This window comes from Papio anubis, chromosome 17 (assembly GCF_008728515.1).
Source record: "Papio anubis isolate 15944 chromosome 17, Panubis1.0, whole genome shotgun sequence".
Taxonomy (NCBI): domain Eukaryota; kingdom Metazoa; phylum Chordata; class Mammalia; order Primates; family Cercopithecidae; genus Papio; species Papio anubis.
In genome coordinates this window covers 3,433,786-3,446,733 of record NC_044992.1, presented here as the reverse complement: position 1 = coordinate 3,446,733, position 12,948 = coordinate 3,433,786, and the positions used below count along the sequence as shown (strand labels likewise).

The following is a 12,948-nucleotide window of genomic DNA, read 5'->3' as shown; positions in this document are numbered from 1 at the left end:
AACTTAGGGTCTTAGGGGCCCTCCTAGGAGGCAATCCCCAGCTTCCAGAGCCAGGGTCTAGGCTCCTTCTCTGTGTCCCATGGCGCTGCCACAGAAGAGTCTTGGCTCTCTCCAGGATTCAGTTCTAAGGTCAGTGTCTAAGGTGAAAACGGAGGGTAACTGAAATTCCTCTTAGAAATCTAAGGAAGGTGCCATATTGAAGACCAACATCTTGAGGTCCCATGTAGTCATTTCTTGCCCATGTGGGAACAGATTATGGTTTGGATGAGTACCAGGTGAAGTGATTGGCCTGCAGTTAGGGCTGAGTTGTGCAAAAACCACTTGTTTTTAGGTGTTAGAAGTACACTTAGGCGAGATCACTTTTGGGGAGCTTGGGAGCCAGGCAGGCCTCAGGGGCAGCAGAGGCGTGAGCTTGCCCGCTCCCGCCCTCCTGTCTGCGCCCACGGAGTGAAGGAGGGGCCAGCGGAATGGCCCAAACAACTGATTTGTTTTTCTTTTTTACAAAGTTTTTCAGACACATACCATTGTGTTTAAGTGAAACGTGTGTATAATGCCCAGTCACTGTACCCTGTAACCCCACACCTCTACACTGGACTGTAATTTCTTGTTCCGAGTTTGTCTTGCTAGACTGTAAGCTCCGTGCGAGCAGGGACCATGTCTGCTTGTTCACTGGGCTTTCCCCGGTGCCTGCCAGCGTGCTGGCATCCAGCAGGTCTTGTGTAAAGATGGGATGAATCTGTAAAACCCTCCAGCCTCAGGAATGGCTCCATCCTCTGAGGCTCTGGGGCCCACTGACAGGCTAGTCATTTTTCTGCCAGGTGCGTACAATGCTTTATTTTCATGTTGTATTTTCCTTTCTAGCCGGTAAGCAAGCTCCTGATGAGCCAGGTTCTTTGTGGTGGTGTCTCTGTCCTTTCGTCAGGCCAGCCCAGAGTGAGCAGTGCTGCGAAAGTGTTTGGTAACTGAATGAATTGTGGTAACGCAGCCCAGCTCCGGCATCACTGTCTGCAGGTTAGTCTGATTCTAGATGAGAGCCCCAGATTCGAAAAAGGGACGATTAATTATTCAGAGGTGCATATGCTTGTATAAGAAAAAAAAATCTCATTAAATAGACCTGAGTAAACTTCAAATTTTAATGATACGGCCACGTCGGAGCTGAAGCTGACCCGGCTCTCTAAAGCGTTTGCTAGGGAATCACGCAGATAGTCCAAAATATTTTTTAGAAAAGGATTCATCTGTCCCAGGATAGACGTAGAGGAAGCTGGCAGGCAGGCAGTAGGCCCCACAGAAGGACGGCTGAGCCAGTTCTGAAGCCTGTGGTCCTGTTGGTGAGGAAGGTGGCAGCCGTCCAGAGCAGGTGAAAAGAACAGAACTCATTCCTGCAGTGGCTCTTTTGCCTAAAGCAGCATTCCTCAAACTTCTCACTCGAAGCATCAAGTGATGGTGAGATGCTAACACGCACTTTAGATTTAAGTCAAAATTTGCTGTGAAGCCACGGCAAACTCTGGCTTCACGGGTGAATTAGTTGCTACACAAATAAGTTTGATACCTAAGTACAGTAATTGCTTTTAAACCTTATAATAACAAGAAGTTAATAATCAGAAGTTAAACCATGTTTTTTTCTTTTACGAACTAAAAGAAGAGAATGCTTTTGATACTGAGAATGGCACACTTGCGTCAAGCCAGATTGTTACTGCATCACCAGACCCGCAATAAATATCTAGAACTTTTCTTACGTGTTTATAAAATAAATCTTAGAAGAAGAAATATTGTAGCTTTTTTCCTTTTTTTTTTTTTTTTTTCCGATGAAACTCTCTGAACATTTCACAGAACTTTGTTACTGGGAGTGGTTAGGGAAATACTGCTCCAAAAAGCCTGTTTTAAGTAGTTGTGAGGCATCAACGTGGGATTTTGCTGTATTGTCAATAACACTCGAGAGTACAGGTTGTATTTCGCCTACCAAGGTCAGTACCCTGCCTCGGGATTCTTACCTGTTCATTTGAGCAATTCCAGGGGCCCTCTCTGGATGACCAGATTCTTAAATAGTTGAGACTTTGTGTTACCTCAAATTGTCACCCTCACCTCTGCGCCAGCGTAGGTTAGTGAGATCGAGAGGCCCACACCATTGGCAGAAGAGAATTATCAGGCGGGCGCGGTGGCTCACACCTGTAATCCCAGGACTTTGGGAGGCCGAGGTGGGTGGATCACCTGAGGTCAGGAGTTCGAGACCAGCCTGACTAACATGCTGAAACCCCGTCTCTACTAGAAATACAAAAATTAGCTGGGCATGGTGGCGGGCACCTGTAGTCCCAGCTACTTGGGAGGCTGAGACAGGAGAATTACTTGAACCTGGGAGGCAGAGGTTGCAGTGAACCAAGATCGCGCCACTGCACTCCAGCCTGGGTGACAGAGTGAGACTCCGTCTCAAAAAAAAAAAAAAAGAATTCTCACCTTCCTTTCCCTTCCTAGGATTTTCGTGGTAGTTTTCAATCCTGTGATGTGGCCGTCTTCTCCTCAGACGTCCTGTGAGAGGCAGGCAGCATCTTTTAGCTCAGGTAGAATGCCTGCTGGGGAAAGTCAAATAGGATGGCGGCTGGGGCCGGGACCCTGGGACTCCGTCTGCCCCACATACTCAATTGGAAAGACAGAGCAAGTCCCCTCACCTCCCTGGGCCTCAGCTTCCCTGTCTGTCAAATGAAGGGCTCAACTGGGATGAGCTCCAGTTTCCTTCTAGTGCTAATGTGTGTTTGAGGACCCTTGCTCTCCTTTCCAGGGAGCATCAGGGGTTTCAGGAGTATGGGTTAGACAGCAGGAAAGAAGTAGGGGCTTGTAAACGAGAGATCCAAGCCCCTGTACCCTTGGTCCCAGCACCCAGTGCAGTCCTCCCGCTCCCAGACCCATGGTTAAGACAAGAGAATCCACAGCTTGTTGTCTCCCTGTCCCATCACCCCCTCAGTCCCCCACAGATCTGAGGCCAGAGGATGCCAACATGGTGGGCACCCTCTTGCTGTCTTATTCACGTAGGCTTTTCTTGGTGCCTGCACACGGCCCTTGTAAGGCCACCAATCTTACTGGATTATGACCTCATTTAACCTTAATTACTTCCTAAAAGCCGAATCTCCAAGAAGAGCCACATGGGGGGTTAGGGCTTCAACATATGCATTTGGAGGGCATTTACAGTTCAGTCCACAGCACCTGGTCATGTGGAGATCCCAGTCTGCATTCGTGGGAAGAAATCTCTGCTTTTTTAAAGTTTACACACCACCTAGCTGGGCACAGTGGCTCATGCCTGTAATCTCAGCACTTTGGGAGGCCAAGGCAGGGGATCACCTGACGTCAGGAGTTTGAGACCAGCCTGGCCAACTGGTGAAACCCCGTCTCTACTAAAAATACAAAAATTAGCCGAGTGTGGTGGCGGGTGCCTGTAGTCCCAGCTGCTGGGGAGGCTGAGGCGGGAGAATCGCTTGAACCCAGGAGGCAGAGGTTGCAGTGAGCCGAGAAAGCACCACCGCACTCCAGCCTGGGCGACAAAGCAAGACTCCATCTCAAAAAACAGAAAGTTTACACACCAATAGAGCTGAAGGCAGGAGAGTTTGTGGTGGCTCAGAATCGTGATTCTGGAGGAAGCAGACCTGTTTGGAGTCCCAGCTCCGCTCCTTCCTGCTGTGGCCTCTCGGAGGCAGCATCCTCATCTGAGGAATCGGGTTGACCTTGTAGGTGGCTGAGAGGCTCCCATCAGGGCTCGCGTGTGAGGCCTTGGCACTGAGCAGGGCAGTCCTACTGAGCGCTCAGTCAAAGGCCGTGAGTACCACTGCCCTGCAGCCGTAGGCTCTGGTCTCAGCAATGTCGTCACTCTTTCTGGCTTCCTAAGACTCAGAAGGCAAGTGGGGGAATGGAACCATTTCCTGCCTCTGAAGGCTGTGCCTCAGTGCTTTTGACTCACTCTGAAGACAGCAGGCAGGCCTTTCCGGTTTTTTTTTTTTTTTTTGAGACAAAGTCTTGCTCTGTCGCCCAGGCTGGAGTGCAGTGGCGCAATCTCGGCTCACTGCAGCCTCCACCTCCTAGGTTCAAGCAATTTTCCTGCCACAGCCTCCTGAAGCTGGGACTACAGGCGCACGCGGCCACACCTGGCTAATTTTTTGTATTTTTAGTAAAGACAAGGTTTCACCATGTGGCCCAAGCTGGTCTCAAACTCCTGAGGCGATCCACCCACCTCGGCCTCCCAAAGTGCTGGGATTACAGGCGTGAGCCACAGCGCCTGATCGACAGCCCTTTCACCTGACACCAAGCACGTCTCCTCCATCCGTGGACATTTTTGCAACTTTTTTTTAAAGAGACAGGTTCACACTATGTTGTCTAGATTGGACTCAAACTCCTGGGCTCAAGCGTTCCCAAGTAGCTTGAGCCTCTCAAGTAACTGTGACTATAGCTGCAGCTGGCCATTTTAAAAACTTTATTCTTCCTGGTATCAAGGGGAGAAAGAAAAACATTAAAAAATACATAAAACTTTGTTTTGAAATCATTTCAAAATCACAGCAGTTTCAAGGGTACCACAAAGAACATTTTGCCACGTTTTCTGTTTCATTCATTCCCTCTTCTCTTCCCTCACCCCTTTTTCTTCCTGTCCTCTCTGAACCATGAACCATTCGAGGGTTGTTTGTATACATCATGCTCATTTATCCATAAGATGTTTTAGTGAACGTTTCCCAAGAACAGGGACAGCCTCTCACGTGTCCATGGTACAGCTGTCAAAGTTGGGAAATGTGTCATACTCTGATCGGCCCAAGAGTTGCTCATTTGTCGTTCAAGTTTCAGATGTGCCAACCGTCCCAATCACGATTTTGAAAGCCTTTGTTTTTCTGGTCCAGGATCCAATCGAGGATCAGGCACTGCCTTTAGTTATCCTGTCCGCAGCCTGCTGTCATTTGGAGCAGGTCCTCAGCCTTTCTGTGTCTTTCGTGACACGGATGTTTGTGAAGAGTACAGTCCAGTTTCCGTTGTGTCCCTTGAGTTGGTGCCGGAATATTTGTTTAACGTGAGTTGGCAAACCACATTCACGTGTCTTTTGGTTATGTATGTATTTGCCAAACACCCAGCCTTGTGCGAGGTGCTGCTGTGACGGGGAGCATTACTCAACACAGCCTGGCCCCTGACCTTGGGGGTGCAGTTTGGGTTTGTGGGGAAAGCAGCTACCGTCAGCAGGGCTTTGCGGACCCCTGTGTGTCTCATGACCAGAGGCACTGACGCTTGGATAAATACATGTTGGATGGATGCAGGATGAGTCAGCGTTCTAGAAGTCTGCAAAGGTACAGAAATGGCCCTGCTCCCTGTCCGGCAGCCAATCATCAGCTTTTCCTGGCTTCTCCGAGGCACCCTGCCATTCACACTCCAAACACAAAGGCTTCTCTCAGTGAGCTGCAGTCTCGGTTCTGGCCCTGCCCTTCCGGGGATCTGCACAGTGACTGGGCTGCTCTCTTCCCGCTTTAGGCCAGTGCTGGGGAGAGGAGACCCCTGTGACTCTCCCCGGTGCCCTTGGAGCTCAGGATGAAGTGACGGGGGAGGAGGGCACGAGCCCTGAAGCGCTGGGAAGACAGGCTGTGGGCCACAGGTCCCGACCCCGCCTGGGACAAGGTTCAACGGAAGTAGGATGGTTTCATCATGACCTGGCAGGAAAACCACCAGACCTGGAATTTTGCTTTTACAGCTGTTTAACTTCTCTGCTGTTTAACTTCTGTTTCATGCAGGATGAAAACCGGTGACTTGTAATCTCACATCACCGAGCAAGATCTAGTAGTCATAAGCATTCTGTCAGCAAAGCAGACAAGGCAGTGTTGGAAATGTCATCGGATCTTCACAGAACCTTAGCCGAGCAACCTTTCCATGCGAGAAACAAAATGACGTGGATTTTTATCTAGTAATGAAGTCAACACCACGGTCCACTCTGTGTTAACACATTCACGTTTCGGAGTTCCCTCCCTGGGGCTGCAGACACTCATGGGAGAGAGACTTGGAATGGCCCGCCTTTTAAAATTTAATTAAAATTAAATAAAATAGAAAATTCAGTTCATCAGTTGTTCTGGTGACATTTTAAGGGTTTAGTACCATATGTGGCTCGTAAGTACCGTCCTGGACAGTGTCGACCTAGAACAGTTCCATCCCTGCGGAGAGTTCTGTGTGACGGCACCGCTCTGCGCTCCCAGCAGCCTGGGGAGCAGGGGCGCGGGAGACAGTTCCGTCCATCTCACAGACTTGGTCACACAGTACAGATTTGACAGCAGTTAAATACGACCGCAAACTGCCAATGGCGTGTTCTGTGGAATGCTGGGATGGATCAGAGGTGTGTTGGAAGATGGATAGAATTTTACTTCTTCTGTTACTCTGGTAACTCAGAGTCCTGTTCAATCAGTTTCCACATCAGGATGCTGTCCTCGTGGTTTTAAAGAGGACGAATGCAGCCAGCGTTGAATCGAGGCGGTGATTCCACTCACCTGGCCCTCCAGAACCCCAGGGTCTTGAGTGCATGGGCTGGTACAGGAGCCCAGTTTTTGACTCGGGGGGCACTTCCTATGGGAGGAGGACCCCTGTCTCAGTGCTGAGGACCCTGGGCTGGAAGCTGGGCTGAGATGTCTGGTGGTAGGTTCTGAGGCAGGACAGGGACCGACTCAAAGGGATCTGGACGGCAGGCTGGATTCATGTTGCGCCTGCACCTCCGGCTCTGCTGAGGACACCCAGAACTGCGGCCCTGGCCACACCTCAGCTCCCCATTCCATCAAAGTGTGGTTGGGAGAGTGGGGCTGACAGTGGTCCCGAAGCTCCTAGGGTCCAGCCCACAACTGAGGAAGCCACACGGCTGGTTGTGTATGAGCCGGAGTGTCTCTGTCTGATTAAAAGTGCCTATCTGCCTGTGGGTCGTTGCTGGTGTGTGTGCTTCTGTCCCCGCCTCCTGGCCTCCTGGCTGAGGGGAAGCTGAGTGGGCCACGGCCCATGTGTCTCACTTGCCTCGGCTCCCACGCAGCTGCCTCTGCTCCAGCTCCAGCTAGGATGTGGCTCGTTCACACGCTGCTCTGCATGGCCAGTAAGTCCTCACCTGCTGCCTTGAGGGGCTGCGGTGCCCTCAGCTCCAGCCAGATGTCTGCAGACCACACCCTTGACTGTCTGTCTGCCTGATGGGGCTTCGAGCCAGAGGTTAGGGTGGGAGCTCCTCCAGGAGAGCGGTCTTGCTGGGTGGGTCAGGTGCCCAGGCTTGTTGGGAAGGGCGGCGGACGCTTTGTGTTGACAGTTCTAACAGCCAGGGCCTTCAGACTCCAGGGCTCTGCCACTCGGTTCCTTCTCCAGCCAGCCTCCCCCGACCACCGAAGCCGTCTCCCCGTGGCACCCACTTGGGGCAGGTGCTCGCCTCTGTAGTTTGTTCTCTGAGTATGGAGGCTCCGCCTGGCAGAGCTCCGTTCTGTGACAGAGCAGGGGTTGGGCTGATGAGGGTGCGGACCCTGTGAGAGAGAGTGTCGACGAGAGACCGGGGGCAAGTGTCTGTATGTAGAGGGCGAGCGTGTTGGCGGGGAGCCTGCTTCCTGTGTTGTCGGGCCAGGGCGAAAACTGGTATGTGGGGTGGGGGAGGCACTTCTGCTGCCGGGGGGGTCCCGTTTTAGCCTTTAACTGTCCCATGGAAGCCTCTGGGCAAAAGCCAAGCCACAATCCTTTCGTGGGCCCCCAGGGATGAGACAGCACAGTCAGGTGAGCCCCTGGAGGCTGCTAAGACCAGGCGGGAGGCCAGGGTGGTCCTGCCTGGTGATCTGAGCGGACTTCCCGTGGATCTCCTGCCCCCGCTCAGGAGGTTGGCGGGAGAATTGGATTAGCATCCCACATGGGTCCAGATCACCCAGGAAGCAGGCCACAATGTGTAGGGTACCAGCAAGTCACGGTTTTGGACAGATTTTAATATTTTATATTCATTTTATTTTTTGAGACAGAGTCTTGCTCTGTTGCCCCAGCTGGAGCCCAGGCTGGATCTTGGCTCACTGCAACCTCTGCCTCCCAGGTTCAAGCAATTCTCCTGTCTCAGCCTCCGGAGTAGCTGGGATTACAGGTTCGCACCACCACGCCCGGCTAGTTTTTGTATTTTTAGTGGAGATGGGGTTTCACCATGTTGACCAGGCTGGTCTCAAACTCCTGACCTCAGGTGATCAACCTGCCTCAGCCTCCCAAAGTGTTGGGATTACAGGCATGAGCCACCATGCCCAGCCTAATATTTTATATTTCAAAAACATCAGAATAGTCACCATGGAAAGATCGACAGTTTGTTGAACTTCCTTTTATTTTACAATTTAGACTTCTCTGTTTTTAGTTCCTTGTGGGGTGTAGGGAGTCTGTTTTTATGGCTTGTGGCTTTGATCTCCCATTACCGAGAATACCTGGAGCAGATGCTTAGACTAGACTCTTGTCTACCCTCTCCCAGTACAGAGGAGGTGACTGGGTCACAGAGGGAACAGTGACTACTCAGGCTTGCAAGCAACTGACACTAGACACGGGGCTCAGGCCCAGGCCTCTGTCCTGCCTCCCAGCTCCAGAATCCTCCTGTGGCTCATCTGTCTCCTGCAGCCTCTGGGGCCACCACTCATCACCTCAGTGCCTCTTCCCGCAGGTGGCATTGATCAAACCTCTTCGGAGGCCTAGGCCCTTCCCGAGCTGATGGGCAGCAGAGAGCAATGATGGAGCAGACTTGCCATGAGACCACTTAGCCCACAGCTCAGCTCAGCCATGGGAAGGGGTCGAGAGCAGGGCCCCAGCAGCTCCAGTGTGGGTGGCAGAAACGAAGCTGCTGCAGTTCTGCTCCACGCTGTGAGGTCCTGAGACTGGGACGGACCAGTCCGGGAGAGTTTCCTGGAGAAGGTGAGGTGGTGTTGAGTCTTGGGGGCTGAGGAGAGCCTGAGAAAGAAAATGTCCAGGACTTGCTGGGAGGAAAGACTCCTCAGACTGTGGCCCCAGGCCCAGCACCCTGAATCCCATGCCGGGCTGGGCCTCCTTAGCCTGGAGAGAATCCAGGACGGGCCTGGCGCTGACCTTCCACCCTCTCCAGGCCACCCGCTCTGGTGATGCCTACTTCTTGTTATTCGTGAGAGCAGATGGACTAATAGCAATTGTCTAAGGGAGATTTTAGAAGAGTCAGGTGCAGACAGACCCTGAAATCCTGGAACTGCCCACAGCCTGACCACCAGCCCCATCATGCCCTGTTACCCTGTGACCTGCCGTCCTCAAGTCCGTCTTCACCCCTGACTCATTCTGCAATCACATCATCAACTCACTTCTCCATCCTGGGTCTCAGGTTGGGTTTCCACCCTTGCACCCTTGCGTGAAGAGGCCTGTCCTGTCAGCCTCCAAAGCCTTACAGGGGTGAAGAAGAAGGAACCGGAAGTCCAGGGCCCACTCTGCTGGTGGCACGCACTCGGGCTGAGGCCTGGGGCTCTGCCGGGGCATCACCCCAGGCCTGTGCGTGATAGAAAACCTCCGTCCTTGGGGAGTGGGAGACTGTGGCATCTGAGGTGGGATCTGAAGGATGGGGAGGTCCTTGGCAAGTACAGGCTGGGGGTGAGCAGAGGGGCCTTCTCTGCAGGGGGAATAGGAGGCACCAAGCCCTGGGGTGTGAGGAGTCTGGTTGGTAGGAAGATGGAGGCGAAGTGTGAGTGGGAGTGGAAGGCCGTCTCCTCTGGTGTTGCTTTCCCTTCCAGCCTCGCCCCAAATCGGGACATACTGGGGCCTGGAGGTGCGGGCAGAGGCAAGGCCACCCCTGTCCTGGCCCCCTTTGTGAAGAGAAGGCAGGCTGTGCACACAGTAGCCTCTCCAGCCCCAGCAGCGTCTCACAACACGGGGGTAGGGAAAGGGCACTCCCGGCCAAGGGGCGGTCCAAGCAAAGATGAAACGCCAGCAGAGTGCAGTGTGTGTGGGAGAGCTGGCTGGGGGAGTGTGGGCTGTGTGGGAGCCCCACATCCCTGCCCGTCTCTGGGAGGTCCCCTTGCGTGGGGCAGGTGTGGTGTGAGTGGAGGAATGCGGGCATCCAAGCCCGAGAGGCCCACAGTGGCGGGTGAGGAATGTAGGGACCTGAGTGCCGGCCTGGGGGAGCTTGGAATTCCTGCTGAGGGCAGTGGGGAGCCACAGGTCTTGAGCGGGGTGTCGACAGACTTGTATGTTGAGTGTTAGTTGGAATCTGGGGGAGAGGTCCGTAAGGAGGCTTCTGCCTTGGTCCCATCCACAGGTGCTGGGGAAGGCAGACGGGAGGAGCAGACACTCATGAGAAACGTTTAGTTTCCTGGCCGGGCGCGGTGGCTCACACCTGTAATCCCAGCACTTTGGAAGGCCAAGGTGGGCAGATCACTTGTGATCAGGAGTTCAAGACCAGCCTGGCCAACATGGTGAAACCCCATCTCTACTAAAAATACAAAAATTAGCCAGGCATGGTGGTGCGTACCTGTAATCCCAGCTACTTGGGAGGCTGAGGCAAGAGAATCCCTCGAACCCAGGAGTCGGAAGTTGCAGTGAGCTGAGATTGTGCCGCTGCACTCCAACCTAGAAGACAGAGAGAGACAACGTTTCAGAAAAAAAATAGAGGCCGGGTGCAGTGGCTCATGCCTGTAATCCCAGCACTTTCGGAGGCCAAGGTGGGCAGATCACAAGATCAGGAAATCGAGACCATCCTAGCTAACACAGTGAAACTCCGTCTCTACTAAAAATACAAAAAATTAGCTGGGCGTGGTGGCGGGCGCCTGTAGTCCCAGCTACTCAGGAGGCTGAGGCAGGAGAATCACTTGAATCCGGGAGGTGGAGGTTGCAGTGAGCCGAGATGGCGCCACTGCAGTCCAGCCTGGGTGACAGAGCAAGACTCCATCTCAAAAAAAAAAAACCAAACATTTAGTTTCCAGCACACAGTAGTGCTCAAGGCCTGTTGGCCGTTCTTGTTATTAGAGAGATGAAGGGTGAGGGAGAGAGATGGGCTCAGCTGACCGTGAGGTTCGGGGTGGAGTTGATGAGGCTCCGTGTAGAGGATCGAGGCGGGGGGACCGTGGCTGGGTGGTCCGGCGCAGGCGCACTGGCTCTGAGGCACAGTCCTCCCATGAGGCCCGGCTGGGTGTTCTGGGCTGAGTGTCAGGACCCCTGCATCTAGTCCCACTTCTGCAGCTCCTGCTATCAATGTGGGTGAATCATGCCCTCATGAGCCTCAGTTTCCTAAATTGGGAATAGTGGTACTTATTGTACTGTGAGAATGCGTGTTTAAATTGCCCAGTGTGCTGGGGGAGACAGAGGGTTGAAGGGAGACAGTGGTGGCTGACAGGATGGAGGGGGATCTCGGTCTGACTCAGCAGGCTTCTGTGGCTGGGGACAGCTCAGAGAGGTGGTCCTGTGGGTAGTGCGGTGACAGACACCGGTGGAGCTGTGTCTGTAAGTCTGCAGCACGCGACGGGGGCTTGAGGGGGAGGGCCAGCTCTCGCCTGTGGTTGTGACTCTCTCCAACCTCAGCCTCCACGTGCTGAGCCTCCTGCGTCAGCCCTGGGGATGGGTGTTGCCCCATTGGATCTGTACAACCCCATGTCCCAGAGGGGAGACGGAAGGGAGGTGCCAGGGCCCTTCAGTGACTCCGAGGCAGTGAGGATTTGAACTCAAGACCCTCTACCAAGACGATGCTGTTTTCTGAGTCCTGGTGGGAAATGCAACAGGAGGTGGTTTCCTGATGGAGGCGCAGCTCGAAGGCAAACTGTCGGGCCTGAGGTGCGTCCAGTCCGAGGAAACAAGCTGAGTCAGACCTGGTAGACCTGGGCACCAGCTGACTCTCAGGGAAAGCCCAGCAAATACAGCGACCTCCCCCACCACACACACACACACACACGGATGTACACACACACGCAAGCACACAAGGATGCATGCACATGCGGATGCACACTACACGCACACATGGATACACACACACAGATGCACACACACATGCACAGATGCATACACGCACGCACGCGCACACGGATGCACACACGCACACACAGATACACAGATGCATGCACACACACAGATGCACACATGCACGCACACACACACGGATGCACGCACACGGTTGCACACACGCACACACAGATACACAGATACAGATGCACACGCATGCACGCACACACACACGGATGCACACACATGGATGCATGCAGACACGCACACATGGATGCACACACACATATGGATGCACGCACGCAGATGCACACACAGATGCACACGCACACGGATGCACACACGCACGGATGCGCACCCACACAGATGCACACGCACACGGATGCACACACACGGATGCATGCACACGGATGCACACACGCATACACGGATATACACACGGATGCACACACATGGATGGATGCACACATGGATGCACACACGCACACGGATGCACACATGCATGCACACACATGGATGCACACACATGCGCATACACGCACACACGTGCACATACACACACACATGTACACAGTTTCTCATGCCACCGTGCCCCCGCAGCAGGCTCTTGCTGACCTAGTTACCAGCCCTCTAAGCAGAGCTCTGCTGCAGCTCAGTGAGCCGCCAGCACAGCAGGAGCGGTGCCCAGCTTCTTGAGGCCATTCGTGACCCTGCCCTCTCTCTGCTTACCAACCGCTCAGTGCCTCCAGCTTTTACTAAAGGCTTTGGAATCGGGCACACACACAGAATCTGAGCCCCAGACACAAATATTCACTCTTCCGATGGGCCGTGTGCAAACCACACCCCTCTCTGAGCCCAGCACCTGGCGTGGTACCTGGAAGGCAACAGGTGCTCTGGGGGAGCAGAACCCTCTGCTGAACAAGAGAGTGAACACGGGGGTAGGGTGGCGCGAGGAAAGGGAATATCTGACCCACTCTGACATTTTTAGGGCGCCTCTTTTGGGCCTGGCCCTGTGCTGAGCTGGGCTCT

At 53.5% G+C, this 12,948-nt stretch overlaps 2 protein-coding genes across 2 annotated transcripts in view; both read left to right on the top strand.

Moving 5' to 3' along the window:
- Positions 1–5,863, top strand: part of NCBP3 (nuclear cap binding subunit 3) — a 41,638-nt gene extending 35,775 nt beyond the window's left edge. The window contains exon 15 of the transcript XR_002517933.2: positions 5,745–5,863. The gene's annotated coding sequence lies outside the window, so the exon portion shown is untranslated. The remainder of the gene's footprint in view (positions 1–5,744) is intronic.
- Positions 5,864–6,876: 1,013 nt separating this feature from the next.
- ITGAE (integrin subunit alpha E) overlaps positions 6,877–12,948 on the top strand; it is an 82,113-nt gene continuing 76,041 nt past the window's right edge. The window contains 1 exon segment of the mRNA XM_021928547.2: positions 6,877–7,075. Coding sequence (XP_021784239.2) covers positions 6,985–7,075 — 91 coding nt within the window. The 5' untranslated portion in view covers positions 6,877–6,984.